This window comes from Mytilus galloprovincialis, chromosome 7 (genome assembly GCF_965363235.1).
Source record: "Mytilus galloprovincialis chromosome 7, xbMytGall1.hap1.1, whole genome shotgun sequence".
NCBI classification, from domain to species: Eukaryota; Metazoa; Mollusca; class Bivalvia; order Mytilida; family Mytilidae; genus Mytilus; species Mytilus galloprovincialis.
The window spans coordinates 95,411,494-95,432,919 of record NC_134844.1 but is presented as its reverse complement, the minus strand read 5'-3'; the positions used below and the strand labels follow the sequence as shown (position 1 = coordinate 95,432,919).

At 35.1% G+C, this 21,426-nt stretch overlaps 1 protein-coding gene across 1 annotated transcript in view; it reads left to right on the top strand.

The window, feature by feature from the left end:
* The window catches only part of LOC143084333 (uncharacterized), a 118,403-nt gene that overhangs the window by 49,450 nt on the left and 47,527 nt on the right, over positions 1–21,426 (top strand). Inside the window, exons 13-14 of the mRNA XM_076260744.1 lie at positions 17,714–17,923; positions 20,528–20,731. Coding sequence (XP_076116859.1) covers positions 17,714–17,923; positions 20,528–20,731 — 414 coding nt within the window. The remainder of the gene's footprint in view (positions 1–17,713; positions 17,924–20,527; positions 20,732–21,426) is intronic.

Here is a 21,426-nt window from a genome sequence, read left to right as displayed (position 1 = left end):
CATTAAAGTTATAGCCTGTATAAGTGTTTCTCACCAACCGTTTATCGTCCTTGAGGTAAAAGTTCAAGGTCACATGAAGGTCAACATTTTGAAGGGGAACAACCACCTCTTTATGATCCATCCACATGCAAAAGATGTAAAATCTAGGTTAAAGACGAAGAAGTTATGACCTGGGTGTGTTTCTTATGAAAAAACAACAACATTAAATTGACCTTGAGGCCAATTTTGAAGGTCAGATGAGGCTCATCATGATGCAACACACTTTATCCCATGATTTACATCCACATGCCAAATATCTAAAGCCTTGATTCAAAGACAAAAAAGTTATGGCCATTACATACTTTCAGAATGGATTTTGCTCTCATTTATTTAGCCAATTTTAGGATGGGAGCGTATTTTAATTTTAATTTGAAAAAATCTGGCGGTTGAATTTGTTATATTTTTTTGTTCTGACTGGTATAGCACTTGAAATTGTTATTCTTGTAAAGAAAATAAACGACACACTTTTTTTCAACAGCTTAATTCAGATGCAAATAATAGAACAATCGCATTCATTTTTCAGGGATATCTTTGATACCCCCTTTTTTGTCGAAATTTTAATTTAATCCAGAATAAAAAGTTACAAGTAAAGGTTATTAGCGAAATGATACTCGCCTCAGTTATAATTTTTAACAATGATATTGCCAATTAGGACTAATTTTTATACAACCGCAATTTTTGTTTTGGGTCGTATACTGGTATCAAGTCGTCGTCGTCGTCAGCGTTGTTCAAAGACGGATGATCTCCGTACATGTACAATAACTTTAGTATAAGTAAACAGAAATCTACGAAATTCAAACACAAGGTTAATGACTACTAAAGGAAGGTTAGGATTGATCTTGGAAGTTTTGGTCCCAACAGTTCAGGAATTAGGGTTCAAAATTAAACTTTTGTTTGATTTCATCAAAAAATTTATTATTGGGGTTCTTTGATATGCCGAATCTAACAGTGTTTTTAGATTCTTAATTTTTGGTTCCGTTTTTAAATTGGTCTACATTAAGGTTCAAAGGGTCCAAATTAAACTTACTTTGATCTTAACAAAAAATGAATCCTTGGGGTTCTTTGATATTCTGAAACTAAACATGTATCTTAGATTTTTTTTATTATGGGCTAAGTTTTTAAGTTGGTTCAAATCGGGGTCTTAAATTAACCTCTGTTTGATTTCAACAATAATTGAATATATGGGGTTCTTTGATATGCTGAATCTAACCGTGTATTTAGATTTTGGATATTGGACCATAAAAGGTAAATATCCAATGTAATATTTTTTCAGTTCTTAGACCACATTCATTTTGTGTAGATACCTATTCTGTCTCCTAAACTTTACTCTCTTTGCGCAGGAGTCGCATCAGGCAGTCACGTTGTGTCAACTATTTAATCACAATCTAAATTAAGAGGTGTATCAAACTTGAATATTGGCAATCATAACACATTGTCTTTTTTTTTATAGAAAATAAAATTGATAACGGTATCAATAGATCAAAATAGGGTAAAATATAGAACAATCAAAAAGAAAGAGAGACAGTGTAACCATCACGATCGCTCCACACACTTAAAAAAACTAGATAAAGAGAGAGAAAAGAAAAAAAGAAGAACGTCACCAATACATCAAAACATGGTTTACTAAAACGAAAGATATTCTGATAATTCAGGTGGTGATTTACTAGTATCAAAATTTGACACTTAGACTTTTTGATTTTCTTTTCTTACATTCCATATGCATTAAGTAAAATCTTTAAGAAAAATCTTTAAAGAAAATTCTTCTTGCTGTACAATAAGGAACATCAATAAGGTCAAACAACCATGTTCAAATTATCCCACTGCCCTCCACCACCACCGTGTATCATCGGTACAGGGGATATTGCCATTATAGGTACTTTGAAGCGTGAAAAGCTATATACCGTGCATTCACTTAGCTATGCACCGTACAGAGGGATTTATGTGGTCAAGCTATAAATACACCGTACACAACGCTTCTTTTCGGAATAAGATATAGATAGATTTCAATGCCAATTATTGAAATAGCTATTCTTATTACGCACTCACAGTGGCCTTCTATCAGAAACAGAATTGCAATGAATATAGAATCATATTGGATGAAACGAGTGCCAACTTCTTTGAAAAGTATTTGCACATGTATTTAGTAAGCGTTCTAGGTTTGGGAAAATAATGAGACTTCTCTAATTATCAACCTACGACCGAATCATTTCTTAAGGAGGTAGACCTAGGTTAAGGGAAATAACTCTTAAAATCATCAGTACGTTTGTGTCAACAATTTTCATAAATATATTCTAAACTTCTATGTTACATAGATTATTTTCAATCTGTTTCAGGTAAATGCTTAAAATACGTTGATGAAACTTGACTTTTAGAAACACATTGATTTAAAGAGTTATCTCCCTGAACCAAAGTCTACCACCTTAAAACCACAATTATGCTTGGATTGTAGTACACATTGATATGATGTGAACAAATCAAAGATTTTCTTATCGTGTCAGGTAAAAATCAATCATGCCCGCTTGGTTAGTACCTATATCCGCTGTACCGATGATACACGGTGACCACAACTCAACAAAAAAATAAATCAAATATATCAAAACGTTATAGAATTACGAAATGTGCATATTATGCACCTGCTTCGTCATAGTATTACTTTCATATATACAAATTATAACATGTTTTTAAACTCCGTTTTACAATTAATGAACGGCTGTGTCTCACTATTAACTTTGCGAATACACGTATAGTGTTTACATTTATTTACCGGATCAATGATCATAACCAGACAATCCCTTGATGAGTTATCCCCGAAACACCTATCTATAGATGGACTGGTCTATGATGAGCAAACCGTTTAAACTCCGCCCAGTCAAGTGAAATAAATCGAGTAAAATATCCTTACTTTTTTTTTTTTTAGATATAACTGAACATACATACTTTTTTATTTGGCCTAAAGTATAAATGAAGAAACGTGATATGAATGACAACAACACAAATCACCATCACTGAATTCATGCTGAGAATGTCAATAACTATAACGTACAATCTTCAACAATGTCTGAATGAGTAAACGGTTATGAAGTTTAGAATGGTCTTTATGAACACAGAATATAAATGTATATGACACAGATGTCTGTGTCTTTATAAATACAGATTATACATGTATATGCCACAGATGTATGTGTCTTTATGAATACAGATTATACATGTATATAACACTGGTGTCTGTGTCTATATGAATACATATTATACATGTATATAACACAGATGTATACGTCTTTATGAAAACATAATATACATGTATATGACATTGATTTCTGTGTCTTTATAAATACAGATCATACATGTATATGAGACAGTTATCTGCGTCTTTATGAATACAGAATGTACATGTATATGACATTGATGTCTGTGTCTTTATAAATACAGATTATACATGTATATGACACAGTTATCTGCGTCTTTATGAATACAGAATATACATGTATATAACACTGGTGTTTGTGTCTATATGAATACAGATTATACATGTTTATAACACTGATGTCTGTGTCTATTATACATGTATATAACACAGATATCTGTGCCTCTATGATTACAGATTATACATGTATATGACACTGATGTCTGTGTCTTTTAGAATGCAGAATATACATGTATATGACATTGATGTCTGTGTCTTTATAAATACAGATTATACATGTATATGACACAGTTATCTGCGTCTTTATGAATACAGAATATACATGTATATGACACAGATGTCTGTGTCTTTATGAATACAGATTATACATGTATATAACACTGGTGTTTGTGTCTATATGAATACAGATTATACATGTATATAACACTGATGTCTGTGTCTATTATACATGTATATAACACAGATATCTGTGCCTCTATGATTACAGATTATACATGTATATGACACTGATGTCTGTGTCTTTTAGAATACAGAATATACATGTATATGACACTCATGTCTGTGTCTTTATGAATACAGATGATACATGTATATGACACAGATATCTGTGTCTTTATGAATACAGATTAATTGTAAAATTATTACATTATGTAACCTTCATTTTTTTTAAATACAGTTTATTGTATTTTTGAAACGTTTCTATTGCATATTTGAAAAAAAATACCTATATGGTCCAAGTACTCATATGGTCGGACCATACGCGTACGGTCGGACCATATGATTATACGCATATGGTCATGACCATACGCGTATGGTCCAAATACTCCTATGGTCCGGAACATAACCATGACATAATACTTGTTGTATAATAATATATTACATATTATAACCACAATGGAATAAATACTTAAAGTATGGACGATACTTCTTTTCAAGGTATGGACTCCTTGTGGACGATGTGGCGATACGACCGACACATTCTATGGACGTCGCGGAAGTATATATGCTTTTGTATAGAACGCCAAAGCTGTCTTATGTGTCTTTTTTATTGCTTTCTATTATACTAAGGTGCTTTTCTATTATGATAAGGTGCTTTTCTATTATAATAAGGTGCTTTCCTGTTAGGCCAAATAAAAATATGTGTGGTTCCAGTTACATACTTTTAAAAAATAGGGTCGGTAGGTCGGCAATTTTTTTTTTTTAAATTTTTATTTCTGAATGTCAAATTGGCCTTATATGATGGTGGTTTTCTATTATAATAAGATGCTTTTTTTATTATACGAAGATGCTTTTCTATTATACGATGGTGATTTTCTATTATAATAACAATAAGGTGCCTTTTTATTATCGAAGGTGGTTTTCTATTATACGATGGAGGTTTTCTATTGTAATAAGGTGCTTTTGTATCATACGAAGGTGCTTTTCTATTATACGATGGTGGTTTTCTATTATAATAAGGTGCTTTTCTATTATTGTAAGTTTTATTATGTAGATGTGGTTTCCGTGATTAAAGGGAAGTGTCGAGTTTATTTGAAAAAAGGGACAGATCAATTGCTAATGAAATATGAAAAAAAAAAATCAATTTAGTCTTTAAAAGTTTTTATGGAATCTTATATTTCAAATAAAGAAAATAATTAAACATATATAACAGTTTATTTATTTTAGTAAACCTGACTTGAGGAATTTCAGTAGAATTTTTTTATTCTGTGTTTGATAATTCATTCCATGACTGTAAATTTTAAAAAGGTATCTGGGGACATGCCCTCAGACATTAGAAAAATTCTCGCATTTGGCCCTCAACATTGATACTACTAAAACAAACTGAGAACATTCTAATATTACTGATAGGCTAACTTTAGATAGAACCACCTCTGCGTTATAGATGAGCATCACCACACTGTTTTTAGTGGGAGAACGGTAGAAGATGTCTTGAAATGAAATTTAGCTCAAGTTTAAGATAGGTGATACTCCTATATAGCCAAATTTAATCACTGGAAAGTATTTTCCCAAATATAAGCATTGATTTCATTACATTAAAAATGATTTTAACCCAAGCAAAAATAAGTACATTCAGCTACATACTATAGTACATCGGACAGTTTCGAAAAGTACATGTTCGATAAAACTTGTCGACACATAATTTTTAAATCAATGGACTTGTGTACTCCCGCAATACTTATGACACAGTAAAACCTGTCTACAGCGAACCGATTTCAGCTAGCTGAAGTAGAGACATATAAAACAAGAGATTGGAAACTGAATATTATACAATAGAAACTTGAAGAGGTTTCGGTCTGGAACATTTTATGACAAAATGAAGTTTTCATATTATCATGACAATACTTTGAAACTTACTAAATAACAAAGTACTGAGGGGCATGTGTTGATTTTTAATACTTCTTTTACAACTTCTATGATCGGTATATTTAGATATCTTGTTGAGTTTTTGAAAAAATAAGGAATATTTCTGAAAACTTAACTCCTTTCTTTATATATGACTCTCATATTATCAAAGCATGTGGCTGCGATATTACTCGAGATTTCACAAAGTTGCTTATCTCTAGTGTTATATGTCTCTGGTTGAAGTACTTTTTAATTTGGCAAATTGTAAGACCAATAACTTAATATACAGGACACAATTAATGATTTTCAGTTCAAACACAAACATTTAAATATTTGTTCATTATCGACCAAATTCTTTTAATGCATTTAAAAGTAACAGTAACATAAGTTTTCATTTAAAGCATTACCGAAGAATTTCATTTAGCTGAGCCATGTAACCAATCTTTATATATAAAAAATAAAGATAATGACAATACTTCGATCTAAAACATCAAACAGCACCAACACCACCGATCAAGCCATCAAAATAAAGACATACAGCGACAACACCACTAATCAAGCCATCAAAATAGAGACATACAGCGACAACACCACCAAGCAAGCCATCAAAATAGAGACATACAGCACCAACACCACCTATCAATCCATCAAAATTGAGACATACAGCGACAACACCACCAATCAAGCCATCAAAATAAAGACATACAGCGACAACACCACCGATCAAGCAATCAAAATAAAGACATTCAGCGACAACACCACTAATCAAGCCATCAAAATAGAGACATACAGCGACAACACCACCAATCAAGCCATAAAAATAAAGACATACAGCGACAGCACCACCAATCAAGCCATCAAAATAGAGACATACAGCGACAACACCACCAATCAAGCCATCAAAATAGAGACATACAGCGACAACACCACCAATCAAGCTATCAAAATAGAGACATACAGCGACAACACCACCAATCAAGCCATCAAAATAGAGACATACAGCGACAACACCACCAATCAAGCCATCAAAATAAAGACATACAGCGACAACACCACCGATCAAGCAATCAAAATAAAGACATTCAGCGACAACACCACTAATCAAGCCATCAAAATAGAGACATACAGCGACAACACCACCAAGCAAGCCATCAAAATAGAGACATACAGCACCAACACCACCTATCAATCCATCAAAATTGAGACATACAGCGACAACACCACCAATCAAGCCATCAAAATAAAGACATACAGCGACAACACCACCGATCAAGCAATCAAAATAAAGACATTCAGCGACAACACCACTAATCAAGCCATCAAAATAGAGACATACAGCGACAACACCACCAATCAAGCCATAAAAATAAAGACATACAGCGACAGCACCACCAATCAAGCCATCAAAATAGAGACATACAGCGACAACACCACCAATCAAGCCATCAAAATAGAGACATACAGCGACAACACCACCAATCAAGCCATCAAAATAGAGACATACAGCAACAACATTACCGATCAAGCAATCAAAATAGAGACATACAGCGACAACACCACCAATCAAGCCATCAAAATAGAGACATACAGCGACAACACCACCAATCAAGCCATCAAAATAGAGACATACAGCGACAACACCACCAATCAAGCCATCAAAATAGAGACATACAGCGACAACACCACCAATCAAACCATCAAAATAAAGACATACAGCGACAACACCACCGATCAAGCATTCAAAATAAAGACATACAGCGACAACACCACTAATCAAGCCATCATAATAGAGACATACAGCGACAACACCACCAATCAAGCCATCAAAATAGAGACATACAGCACCAACACCATCAATCAAGCCATAAAAAAAAGACATACAGCGACAACACCACCGATCAAGCATTCAAAATAAAGACATACAGCGACAACACCACCAATCAAGCCATCAAAATAAAGACATACAGCGACAACACCACCGATCAAGCATTCAAAATAAAGACATACAGCGACAACACCACCAATCAAGCCATCAAAATAAAGACAAACAGCGACAACACCACCAATCAAGCCATCAAAATAGACACATACAGCGACAACACCACCAATCAAGCTATCAAAATAGAGACATACAGCGACAACACCACCAATCAAGCCATCAAAATAGAGACATACAGCACCAACACCATCAATCAAGCCATCAAAATAAAGACAAACAGCGACAACACCACCAATCACGCCATCAAAATAGACACATACAGCGACAACACCACCAATCAAGCTATCAAAATAAAGACATCCAGCGACAACACCACCAATCAAGCTATCAAAATAGAGACATACAGCGACAGCACCACCAATCAAGCCATCAAAATAGAGACATACAGCGACAACACCACAAATCAAGCCATCAAAATAGAGACATACAGCACCAACACCACCAATCAAGCAATCAAAATAAAGACATACAGCGACAACACCACCAATCAAGCTATCAAAATAGAGACATACAGCGACAACACCACCGATCAAGCCATCAAAATAGAGACATACAGCGACAACACCACTAATCAAGCCATCAAAATAGAGACATACAGCGACAACACCACCAATCAAGCCATCAAAATAGAGACATACAGCGACAACACCACCAATCAAGCCATCAAAATAGAGACATACAGCAACAACACCACCAATCAAGCCATCAAAATTGAGACATACTGCGACAACACCACCAATCAAGCCATCAAAATAAAGACTTACAGCGACAACACCACCGATCAAGCCATCAAAATAAAGACATACAGCGACAACACCACTAATCAAGCCATCAAAATAGCGACATACAGCGACAACACCACCAATCAAGCCATCAAAATAGAGACATACAGCACCAACACCACCAATCAAGCCATAAAAAAAAGACATACAGCGACAACACCACCAATCAAGCCATCAAAACAGAAACATACAGCGACAACACCACCAATCAAGCCATCAATGTAGATGCATACAGCGACAACACCACCAATCAAGCCATCAAAATAAAGACATACAGCGACAACACCACCAATCAAGCCACCAAAGTAGAGAAATACAGCGACAATACCACCAATCAAGCCATCAAAATAGAGACATACAGCGACAACACCACCAATCAAGCCACCAAAGTAGAGAAATACAGCGACAATACCACCAATCAAGCCATCATAATAGAGACATACAGCGACAACACCACCAATCAAGCCATCAAAATAGAGACATACAGCCACAACACCACCAATCAAGCCATCAAAATAGAGACATACAGCAACAACACCATCAATCAATCCATCAAAATTGAGACATACTGCGACAACACCACCAATCAAGCCATCAAAATAGAGACATACTGCGACAACACCACCGATCAAGCCATCAAAATTGAGACATACTGCGACAACACCACCAATCAAGCCATCAAAATAGAGACATACTGCGACAACACCACCGATCAAGCAATCAAAATAAAGACATACAGCGACAACACCACTAATCAAGCCATCAAAATAGAGACATACAGCGACAACACCACCAAGCAAGCCATCAAAATAGAGACATACAGCACCAACACCACCTATCAATCCATCAAAATTGAGACATACAGCGACAACACCACCAATCAAGCCATCAAAATAAAGACATACAGCGACAACACCACCGATCAAGCAATCAAAATAAAGACATTCAGCGACAACACCACTAATCAAGCCATCAAAATAGAGACATACAGCGACAACACCACTAATCAAGCCATCAAAATAGAGACATACAGCGACAACACCACCAATCAAGCCATAAAAATAAAGACATACAGCGACAGCACCACCAATCAAGCCATCAAAATAGAGACATACAGCGACAACACCACCAATCAAGCCATCAATATAGAGACATACAGCGACAACACCACCAATCAAGCCATCAAAATAGAGACATACAGCGACAACACCACCAATCAAGCCATCAAAATAGAGACATACAGCAACAACACCACTAATCAAGCCATCAAAATTGAGACATACAGCGACAACACCACCAATCAAGCCATCAAAATAAAGACATACAGCGACAACACCACCGATCAAGCATTCAAAATAAAGACATACAGCGACAACACCACTAATCAAGCCATCATAATAGAGACATACAGCGACAACACCACCAATCAAGCCATCAAAATAGAGACATACAGCGACAACACCACCAATCAAGCCATCAAAATAGAGACATACAGCACCAACACCACCAATCAAGCCATCAAAGTAGAGAAATACAGCGACAATACCACCAATCAAGCCATCAAAATAGAGACATACAGCGACAACACCACCAATCAAGCCATCAAAATAGAGACATACAGCGACAACACCACCAATCAAGCCATCAAAATAGAGACATACAGCAACAACACCACCAATCAAGCCATCAAAATTGAGACATACTGCGACAACACCACCAATCAAGCCATCAAAATAGAGACATACTGCGACAACACCACCGATCAAGCAATCAAAATAAAGACATACAGCGACAACACCACTAATCAAGCCATCAAAATAGAGACATACAGCGACAACACCACACATCAAACCATCAAAATAGAGACATACAGCGACAACACCACCAATCAAGCCATCAAAATAGAGACATACAGCACCAACACCACCAATCAAGCAATCAAAATAAAGACATACAGCGACAACAACACCAATCAAGCCATCAAAATAAAGACATACAGCGACAGCACCACCAATCAAGCCATCAAAATAGAGACATACAGCACCAACACCACCGATCAAGCCATCAAAATAAAGAATTACAGCGACAACACCACCAATCAAGCCATAAAAAAAAAGACATACAGCGACAACACCACCAATCAAGCCATCAAAGTAGAGACATACAGCGACAACACCATCAATCAAGCCATCAAAATAGAGACATACAGCGACAACACCACCAATCAAGCAATAAAATAGAGACATACAGCGACAACACCACCAATCAAATCATTAAAATAGAGACATACAGCGACAACACCACCAATCAAGCCATCAAAATAAAGACATACAGCGACAGCACCAACAATCAAGCCATCAAAATAGAGACATACAGCACCAACACCACCGATCAAGCCATCAAAATTGAGACATACAGCGACAACACCACCAATCAAGCCATCAAAATAAAGACATACAGCGACAACACCACCAATCAAGCCATCAAAATAGAGACATACAGCGACAACACCACCAATCAAGCCATCAAAATAGAGACATACAGCACCAACACCACCAATCAAGCCATAAAAAAAAGACATACAGCGACAACACCACCAATCAAGCCATCAAAGTAGAGACATACAGCGACAACACCATCAATCAAGCCATCAAAATAGAGACAAAAAATACAGCGACAACACCACCAATCAAGCCATAAAATAGAGACATACAGCGACAACACCACCAATCAAGCCATTAAAATAGAGACATACAGCGACAACACCACCAATCAAGCCATCAAAATAAAGACATACAGCGACAACACCACCAATCAAGCCATCAAAATAGAGACATACAGCGACAACACCACCAAGCAAGCCATCAAAATAGAGACATACAGCACCAACACCACCAATCAAGCCATCAAAATAAAGACATACAGCGACAACACCACCAATCAATCCATCAAAATAGAGACATACAGCGACAACACCATCAATCAAGCCATCAATATAGAGACATACAGCACCAACACCACCAATCTAGCCATCAAAATAGAGACATACAGCGACAACACCACTAATCAAGCAATCAAAATAGAGACATACAGCGACAGCACCACCAATCAAGCCATCAAAATAGAGAAATACAGCGACAACACCACCAATCAAGCCATCAAAATAAAGACATACAGCGACAACACAAAAAGGAAAATTTACAGAAGGTAGAGAGAAGTCCCGACTTGGTACAGGCACTCTGGTAAAAGTGGTGGGGTTGGACCATGTTTATTGGTACAGGCACTCTGGCAAAAATAGTGGGGTTGAACCATGTTTATTGGTACAGACACTCTGGCAATAGTAGTGGGGTTGAACCATGTTTATTGGTACAGGCACTCTGGAAAAAGTGGTGGGGTTGAACCATGTTTATTGGTACATGAACTCTGGCAAAAGTGGTTGGGTTGAACCATGTTTATTGGTACAGACACTCTGGCAAAAGTGGTGGGGTTGAACCATGTTTTTTGGTACAGGCACTCTGGCAAAAGTTGTGGTGTTGAACCATGTTTATTGGTACAGGCACTCTGGCAAAAGTGGTGGGGTTGAACCATGTTTATTGGTACAGGCACTCTGGCAAAAGTGGTGGGATTGAACCATGTTTATGGGTACAGGCACTCTGGCAAAAGTGGTGGGGTTAAACCATGTTTATTGGTACAGGCACTCTGGCAAAAGTGGTGGGGTTTAACCATGTTTGTTGGTACAGGCACTCTGGCAAAAGTTGTGGGGTTGAACCATGTTTATTGGTACAGACACTCTGGCAATAGTAGTGGGGTTGAACCATGTTGATTGGTATTGGCACTCTGGCAAAAGTGGTGGGATTGGACCATGTTTATTGGTACAGGAACTCTGGCAAAAGTGGTTGGGTTGAACCATGTTTACTGGTACAGACACTCTGGCAAAAGTGGTGGGGTTGAACCATGTTTTTTGGTACAGGCACTCTGGCAAACGTGGTGGTGTTGAACCATGTTTATTGGTACAGGCACTCTGGCAAAAGTGGTGGGGTTGAACCATGTTTATTGGTACAGGCACTCTGGCAAAAGTGGTGGGGTTGAACCATGTTTGTTGTTACAGGCACTCTGGCAAAAGTGGTGGGGTTGAACCATGTTTATTGGTATACTAACCTTGCCCCTCAATCTACTCGACTTCATATCAAGATTCGAAAGACTCGCAGCAAAAAGACTTGCACAATACAATTGCCAACTCAGGATTCATATAAGTTAGAAAAATTGGTTATAATAAATACTAATATATATCTGTAAGTACGTCTGAGTCAGTGACAACTCTACAACAGATGTATCCATCGGATCGCCATCAATGATGGTGATACATGGCTGTGTACATAATGTATATACAACTCGTCTAAACATCAACCCAACAATGTTAGATCTGTAAATTTGCTTTCGCAAATTTTTGGTTCTTCCCTCGCATGGGTTCGAATCCCGACGAGGGAAGAATCAAAAATTTGCGAAAGCAAATTTACAGATCTAACATTGTTGGGTTGATGTTTAGACGAGTTGTATATATATATCTGTACATACTACGTCTACACAAAATGATAGTTACATATAACCACTATACCACTTTAAAACTTGAAGTTGTTGAAAAGTCTTGGGGTTTTATAAGATTGAGTATATAAAGAAGTTATGCAGTTATCCATTTGCGTTTAAGATATGAAGGCAATTAAGTAAATTACAAATATGTTTTTATAACCAGTTAAGTTATTTCTTTCAATGTCTTCCAAACATTCAAGATAATAATCTATTCCAAAGTTGATATTGCTTCTTCTCAATTGTTGAGTTAAATCCAGCCTGCATTGATCACTTATCATGTGTACAAGGGGTCCAAATATTGGTTTCGCGCCCTCTTCTACATCATTTTGATCCACATAGCCATCAATTGCACAATCTTGCAAAGTTGCTTCTTCTTCGGTAATTCCTACGGCATTTTGAAGTTGATCTGAAACACGCCTATGAAGCCTACCAGTACGTCTCGCCTGTACACCGGCGGTATCTAATCGAATAATAGACTCCCTCAGTCTCCATCTCTGTACTCTTATGACTTTTCATAGAAGCATCTGTTGCAATAGTGTTTCGCCACACAATGGAAACTCTTTCATTATTTGTTCAAGTGTCAAGTCTAAATCACTGTCATCAATTTGTGTAAAATTCATTTTGCTTAATCCGAACTGTGACATTCTTCGGTAAATGGTACTTTCAGACACGGACAACAATTTAGAAATGTCGGATATTTTAAATCCATTTTCCAGAACATTTTTTAGAACAGACTTTGCATAAAAATGTTAACCTGCCGCATTTTTGCGCCTGTCCCAAGTCAGAAGCCTCTGGCCTTTGTTAGTCTTGTATTATTTTAATTTTAGTTTCTTGTGTACAATTTGGAAGAATTTGGAAATTAGTATGGCGTTCATTATCACTGAACTCGTATATATTTGTTTAGAGGCCAGCTGAAGGGCGCCTCCGATGCGGGAATTTCTCGCTACATTGAACACCTGTTGGTGATCTTCTGCTGATGTTTTTTCTATGGTCAGGTTGTTGTCTCTTTGACACATTCCCCATTTCCATTCTCAATTTTATTTGGAATATCAAATTTCGGAGGGCCGCATTCAGAGTTCATTTTATATGGGGCAGCAGTTCCATATTTTACACATTCAGTTCTTAACTTCATCATATCTGCCCTACTAGATACACCTGATATTTCTATTTCATGTGTCGAAAGCCTAATAAATACAATGTCTGGAGTGATTTTCTCTCTCTCAAAGTTTGGAAATGCTTGCTGCAAGTTAAATTTCTGTAAAACGTTTAACATTTCACAGCCATTGCCGCCATGTTGGTTCTGTGGGATTCAAATACACGCCACGCTTCCGGTTAATGACGGGAAATACATCCACATAATAAAAAAGCACCATCGTATAATAGAAAAGCACCTTCGTATAATAAAAAAAGCACCTTTGTATAATAGAAAAGTACCTTTGAATAATAGAAAACCACCATCGTATAATAGAAAAGCACCTTCGTATAATAGAAAAGCACCTTATTATAATAGAAAAGCACCTTCGTATAATAGAAAAGCACCTTATTATAATAAAAAACCACCATCGTATAATAGAAAACCAACATTGTATAATAGAAAAGCACCTTATTATAATAGAAAACCACCTTCGTATAATAAAAAGCACCTTATTATAATACAAAACCACCATCGTATAATAGAAAAGCACCTTCGCATAATAAAAAAGCACCTTATTATAATAGAAAAGTACCTTTGAATAATAGAAAACCACCATCGAATAATAGAAAAGCACCTTCGTATAATAGAAAAGCACCTTATTATAATAGAAAACCACCTTCGTATAATATAAAAGCACCTTATTATAATAGAAAACCACCATCGTATAATAGAAAACCAACATTGTATAATAGAAAAGCACCTTATTATAATAGAAAACCACCTTCGTATAATAAAAAGCACCTTATTATAATAGAAAACCACCATCGTATAATAGAAAAGCACCTTCGCATAATAAAAAAGCACCTTATTATAATAGAAAAGCACCTTCGTATAATAGAAAAGCAATAAAAAAGACACATAAGACAGCTATATGGCGTTCCATACTTTTGATACGATCTGTATATATATATACATAGTCTAAAAGATCATTGAGTTTTATGGACATTGAAAGACTAGGGGTCTCAATGTATTTTCAGCGGTTTCCGGTAGGTTTTCACTATATATTTTGAATATCAAACTGGCACTTTGAGCCCTTCGTAAACATATAAGACGAGGAGTTTACCTAAATTATTTTTGTTGTCATGTGTATCTTTAAATTAACTACTAACTGTATGCATAATATAATGAAAATTGAGAGACCAGGAAGGTCTATCAAACGCGCTGGGCCCTTTGTCTGTTTATCTTTTAAATATGAAGTCAGTCGAAGGTATCGGCTTTTTTTACGACATTCCATAGTTGTTTCGTTTAAATAATTTATATTTTCATATCTTACTTATAAAAGTGGCCGTTTTTTTTTTTTGAAAAATCATCTATTAAATGTACATCTTTGATTGCATTTTATTGAAAAATCTATATTTCATAAACAGAAATATTCGATTCACAGAAGGGTTTATACTTGTGGACAGAATGGACAACGAGAATTTACGATTATCCAAGGTCAACGAGAGTTTACGATAACTTGGACTTGTCACAAACAGACTTCCTACTCTCTGTTTACTCATTCGCTTACCGGGCTTATGTCATCACTTCGCGTCCGTCGTCTGTCGTCGTCGAAAATATTTCAAGAATCTTTTCCTGTGAAACTACTGGACCAATTATCTCCAATCTTTAACTAGTGTAACTGGGTAATAAATTGTCTTTTCTCCATAAATTACTTTCTTCAAATGTTAATGACATCATCATCAGACAAATGTCAGTTAACAGTTACTATGATAACATGAACAGCTTTTTTTCTACAATTCGAGAAGTATAGATTGTCGGGTTTTCTACACATTGATATCGTAAAATATCAGCCGCGAGCCACAATGCGAGAGAAGAAGTTATCAAGCTTGCTTTCGTCAAGCTTGATAACTTCTTCTCTCGCATTGTGACGTCGGTGATAACTTCTCCTCTCACATTGTGACGTTGCTGATAATGCCTGGTCTCGTTTTGAAGTCTTGATACGAGAATTGCGGAGCGACAGAGCAGGGTGATATAGGCGTAGGGAAGGACGATAAATCCTATTAAAGTATGGACTGCCTCCGATTCATCTTCTTAGAATCTCTCCCTTCAAAATTGAAATGGAAATCTCTTGTAACGAAGCAACTGAATACATACTGGCAAAATACCTTACGGAACGATGCCGAATCTAAAATCAACTCTAAAATACTAGTATATGGAACCTAAACATCTTGTCATTGGCAAAAATCATTCAGTTTGGACTATATTTGACAAGACAAAAGCCGAAGTTCGGAAAGATATTATTCAAAGTAGAATAGTTTCAGGAACATTTATACTGAATTCTGATAGAGCGAAATTTAATCAATCACCTTCTCCACTCTGCCAACTATGTAATCTTTCTGAGGAACCTATCAATACAAGTTGTTTTTAGGCCAGCTTACGGTAATATATATTACCGCTATTTTGTATTGAAAACTAATATATTGTACACGATTTAAAAAATTGAAGTAAGCAAATAGAAATACATATTAAACACATAGTAAAACAGAACTAGCAACACATGTTTTTAGAGGCCAGCCAACGTTATCGAGTTGTTTTACCAAGTAGTCATTTTCTTTAGTTTTCAAAAGAAATAACAGAATAAAAATAAGTTTTCTAAAAAAAAAAAAAGCGAAGATTGGAAGAAAAAAAATATTGGGACTTTTCCATGTTTTTTTTTTAATATTTGGTTTTCACATTTAGCGTAACAACGACAACAATGTCAACATAATTGGATGTTTTTTTATTAATTCAAATTAAATAATTCGTTACGCAGTTGATGAATATAACGTCAGAGTACCCAAAATCTAACATAGCATTTTTCATTGATTAGCTTGTGTTTGGTAAAAAAAAAACAGAGGCGAAAGATATCAAAGGGACATTTAAACTGACAATGTCATAGGAAAAAATTAAAAACGATTAAAAGACAAAGAGCATAAAAGCCACATTAAGACTAAAAGCTTATTAAGACGAGCCCAACAAATAATTGCTGGGATATCAGTCGCCCGAATGGTAGACATATCCTGCACCATACTGCTCATGTCAGTGCAAATGCGGTGATAAGGCTAATTCGGTAGGTCACATACTGTGAAAGGAGGACGGGGTATAGTAATGACAAGCCAGACATATCTATCATCATTTGTGAATCAAATATTTCATGACAATCCCCAAATCATTGATGGCGATCGAAGACTTTGCAAAGGGGTGATTTCAACATCACTAATGGATCTTTTTGTTGTATAGCTTTCTTGTGAGCAGCAACTTTCTATCGTGGAAATATTGATAAGAAATTCAAATTCTGGAATATTTAATCAACTGGAGCATATATGCGTATGTTAATTTGTAAATGTATTAATTTTCTACAGAACATAACTATGCCCTTCAAAGAAACGCATGGCAGAGTTCAACATACCCCTTACCCAATAATCAATATTATCATCCTTCAAAGGCAGTTGATGGTAACGAATACACAGTGTCACTCACAGACTTCAGGAAAAATTCATATTGGACTGTTGATTTGGGGAAAACTGTCAACGTAAATCAGATCAATATTATTAGCAGAAAAGATTGCTGTGGTAAGGAGTCAGAAAAAAATACATCTGTTATTAGATTCAAAATGAATTGATTGGTGTTAGGTAAGAGCGTTAACTTTTAATTTTGATGTTGCACTATAATAGACACGTTTATATGATAATATGTCAATAAGTAAACTATCAACTCAATTGATTTAAGTTTAGAACTGTTTTATATCTTCAGAAAAAAACACTTTATATGATGTAATAAATAATCATTTCATAAAAAAAAATCACACCATCAAAATTGTGTTAAATTTCAGGATATAATTAGATTAATTCCAATACTGTCTTGGATTAAAAATTTTCTAGCTGAAGCCTTGTAATAACTTTGCCAAGAAAAACAGTCACATTTAATAAAAGTACGATCTGGTTTTTTTTTAGGTCACTCTGACTAATGTCAAGAAAAACAAGATACTAAAAAAGGAATAAAATTTGAAAAGCGGTTTCAGGATCTAGTATATGAAATTAAAACCTTTCTGGAATATTTGGCCATATAGATTAAGTGAAAAATCAAAATTAATATGGGGCAGGGGTATTAGATCTTACTCTCTGACTGTTCTTTAAATGCTGAAATGTAGGTGTCTGGAATATGCCTAAAATATTTTCAAACGGATGTTGAATAGCTCACAAGAAATCAATCGATGTTCAGTCAAATTTGGCTTTTCTGAAAGTCACTTGTTGAATGTGACTTTTCAATTATTTCTCAAAAAGAAAATTACACGCTTTTGATATAGGAAGAGACATTTTTGGTCCTAAAATTCCATGTTATCTAATTTTCGCAATTCAAGTGTTAATTTCATGAAAGAAATAAATTGTAATTTATCTAATATATATATATCAAATTCTTAATCTCTGACATATCACCACAGCAATGATGTCATATATGACGATTTGAATAAGCAATCGTACGATAGTTAGGCTTTTCTACCTCAAGAATAGATAACCTTAGCCTTATTTGGCAAAACATTTGGGAATTATGTCCCTCAATTTTTTAATTTCGTACTTTATTTGGCCTTTTAAACTTTCATGGATTCAAGCGTCACTGATGATTTTTTTTGTGTAAGAATTGCGCGTCTGGTGTAAATACAAAAAATAATCCTGGTATCTATGATGAGTTTATTCGACTAAATTTAGTGATGTTTTGGCAGATCTGGCATATAACGACCTTAGCCCTATGCATGCACCATTGTTTTGTAATGATCCGTGTCTCACCAATTGTATTTATTTTAATGACAATTTATATCGGGAGTTAAACGGGAATAAAACTGTTATAAGATTTTTGCAGTAAAATCTCATATCTTCGAAGTTTAAAACTTTAAGAATACAAACAGTTAAACGAACAAAATGTTAAGTGTATCAAAATGTGCATCTATTACATGGTAAATATTGATTCAGATTTAATATGCAGTGAAATATAAAGCCAAATTTAGCATTTTTGTTGCCCTCCCACTTTGAAGATGTAATTCAATTATTTAGATCTTTTGGCCAAAAACAGGCATGTACTCTACTATTGATTTTGTTCTAGAGAGCAAATCAAATTGATCTTTATGGGATCGTACCTCTTCGGCCTTCATTCTGAAAACTGTCCCTGTTTAATCCAGATTGTTTTTTAAGTATATCTATTTTTCAAATAACACAGAGGAGAAATGAACTAGATTATAACCTGGTGATCGAGTGGAGTATTTAAGAATCTGGTTTTGATCTTCCACTTGACGGACACTAATAATAATTATGTACCAGGTATATACCTTACGAAAAACAAAATAAAATTTGTTTTTGAATAAAAACATCTTCGATACTCAAAAGTGTTTGATTACTAAGAGTGTACTCATTTTTTGTTTACAATCGGTGATATGAGGATTGAAACAGGCAGATTGAAGAAAAGTTTTCAAATAAAACATTGGAGAAATCAACCAAATCATTACCTGATGATCGAATAGTTTGTAGAATGTTGATGAGATGTAAATAATTATAAGCAAGTTTTAGCTTTCTTACAAGCTGTGGACTGCTTCGCTCTGCCCTAATTTAATGTAATATGTTTGCATGTGGTATGTTTAGATAGTTGATTGATATAAAATGGATTTACTTTAAGAATGTTCATTATAAGTGTGTCTCTCTGGAGGTGTGCCTAGATTAGGAGAAGTTATAAAAAACAGATAATGTTTTTTTTAAAACGTTATATAGGAACATGGTTTAGTAGAACAAATCGTGCATATTGCAGATTGACAAATAAAACGAACATGAATAAATGACAGTTGCTCGGAACTGATATACATATAGTTAATTTTCCGGCTTTTAATGACTTATCCTGAACGAGAACAGTCAATAATTCTCAATCTCATTTAAACCAATGGCTGTTGCTGCTTCTCAGCCGCATCATAAAGTAACCAATCAGTGATCAGTAAACATTTTAAGATGGCGTATATGTCTACTGAAACTAATAGCTCCGCACCGTGATGCAAAGTAAAAAAAAAGGAAAATTTGTTTTGAATTAAAAAAGAGTGTACTTACTATTTTGAATACAATCGGTGATAGTATGATTGACACAGACAGATTGAAGATTGAAGAACAATGTATAAACTCTTGATATTGATATCTTTTCAGGTCATCGGCTGCATAATATAGAGGGTACAGTTGGACTGAATTCCAATGAGATGAAACATTGTAGTAATTTTGAAGGACCTAGTAAAACTGGACAATTCATAATGTTAGCATGCAAAACTCCGATCTTAGGCCGCTATGTGACAATTTTGAAACACGCACAAGGGCAACTCGGTTTGGCAGAAGTTCAAGTGCTAGGCCATACAGGTAAACATTTAAAGATTTATTTGAATATCTATCTGGTTGTATGCTTTTTAATACACATAGTAATGTAAAATAGGTTACGAATGATTTATAATATAAAAATTGCTGGCATATTTTTTTTAAAGTGCAATTGAATATTTTATTTCATGATTTATATTCATGAAAAAATTAGAGACCGAGGGGGATAATATCAACCACATGTGCATCATTTACATGTCACGGAACAATTAAAGACAAAAAGAAAAAAAAATATCCGATTCAGTCCACAAAAAACTACACATATTTATGCATCTTTCTAGTATCTTTACAATAAAATAAACGGGTGTCTTCTATTTCTTCCGCAATTTTATTGAAAGTAAAGTCTATGTTTATAGAATCATGTTTGAAACTGAAACTACACATGTATGATATAAATAGAACATGTTATTTTCGCTTTATCACATTTAAATTTCGAAGGGATAGCAAACTTTGTGTTATTTTTCTTTTGATGTGCTTTTGTCATGTTTGTGTATCTTTCCGAATTTTTACAATGCAAGTTTGAAATAAATATAAAAAAGAAAGTGTGGTGTTGTTGCAAGTGACAATGTGGTGTTTTTGCAAGTGACACGTGAAAATGTTTCTTCTAAAGTCTCAATTCATGATTTTTACTGAATAGAGTAATCATTTACTATAATAATAAGGGACCCAAAAACAATTGT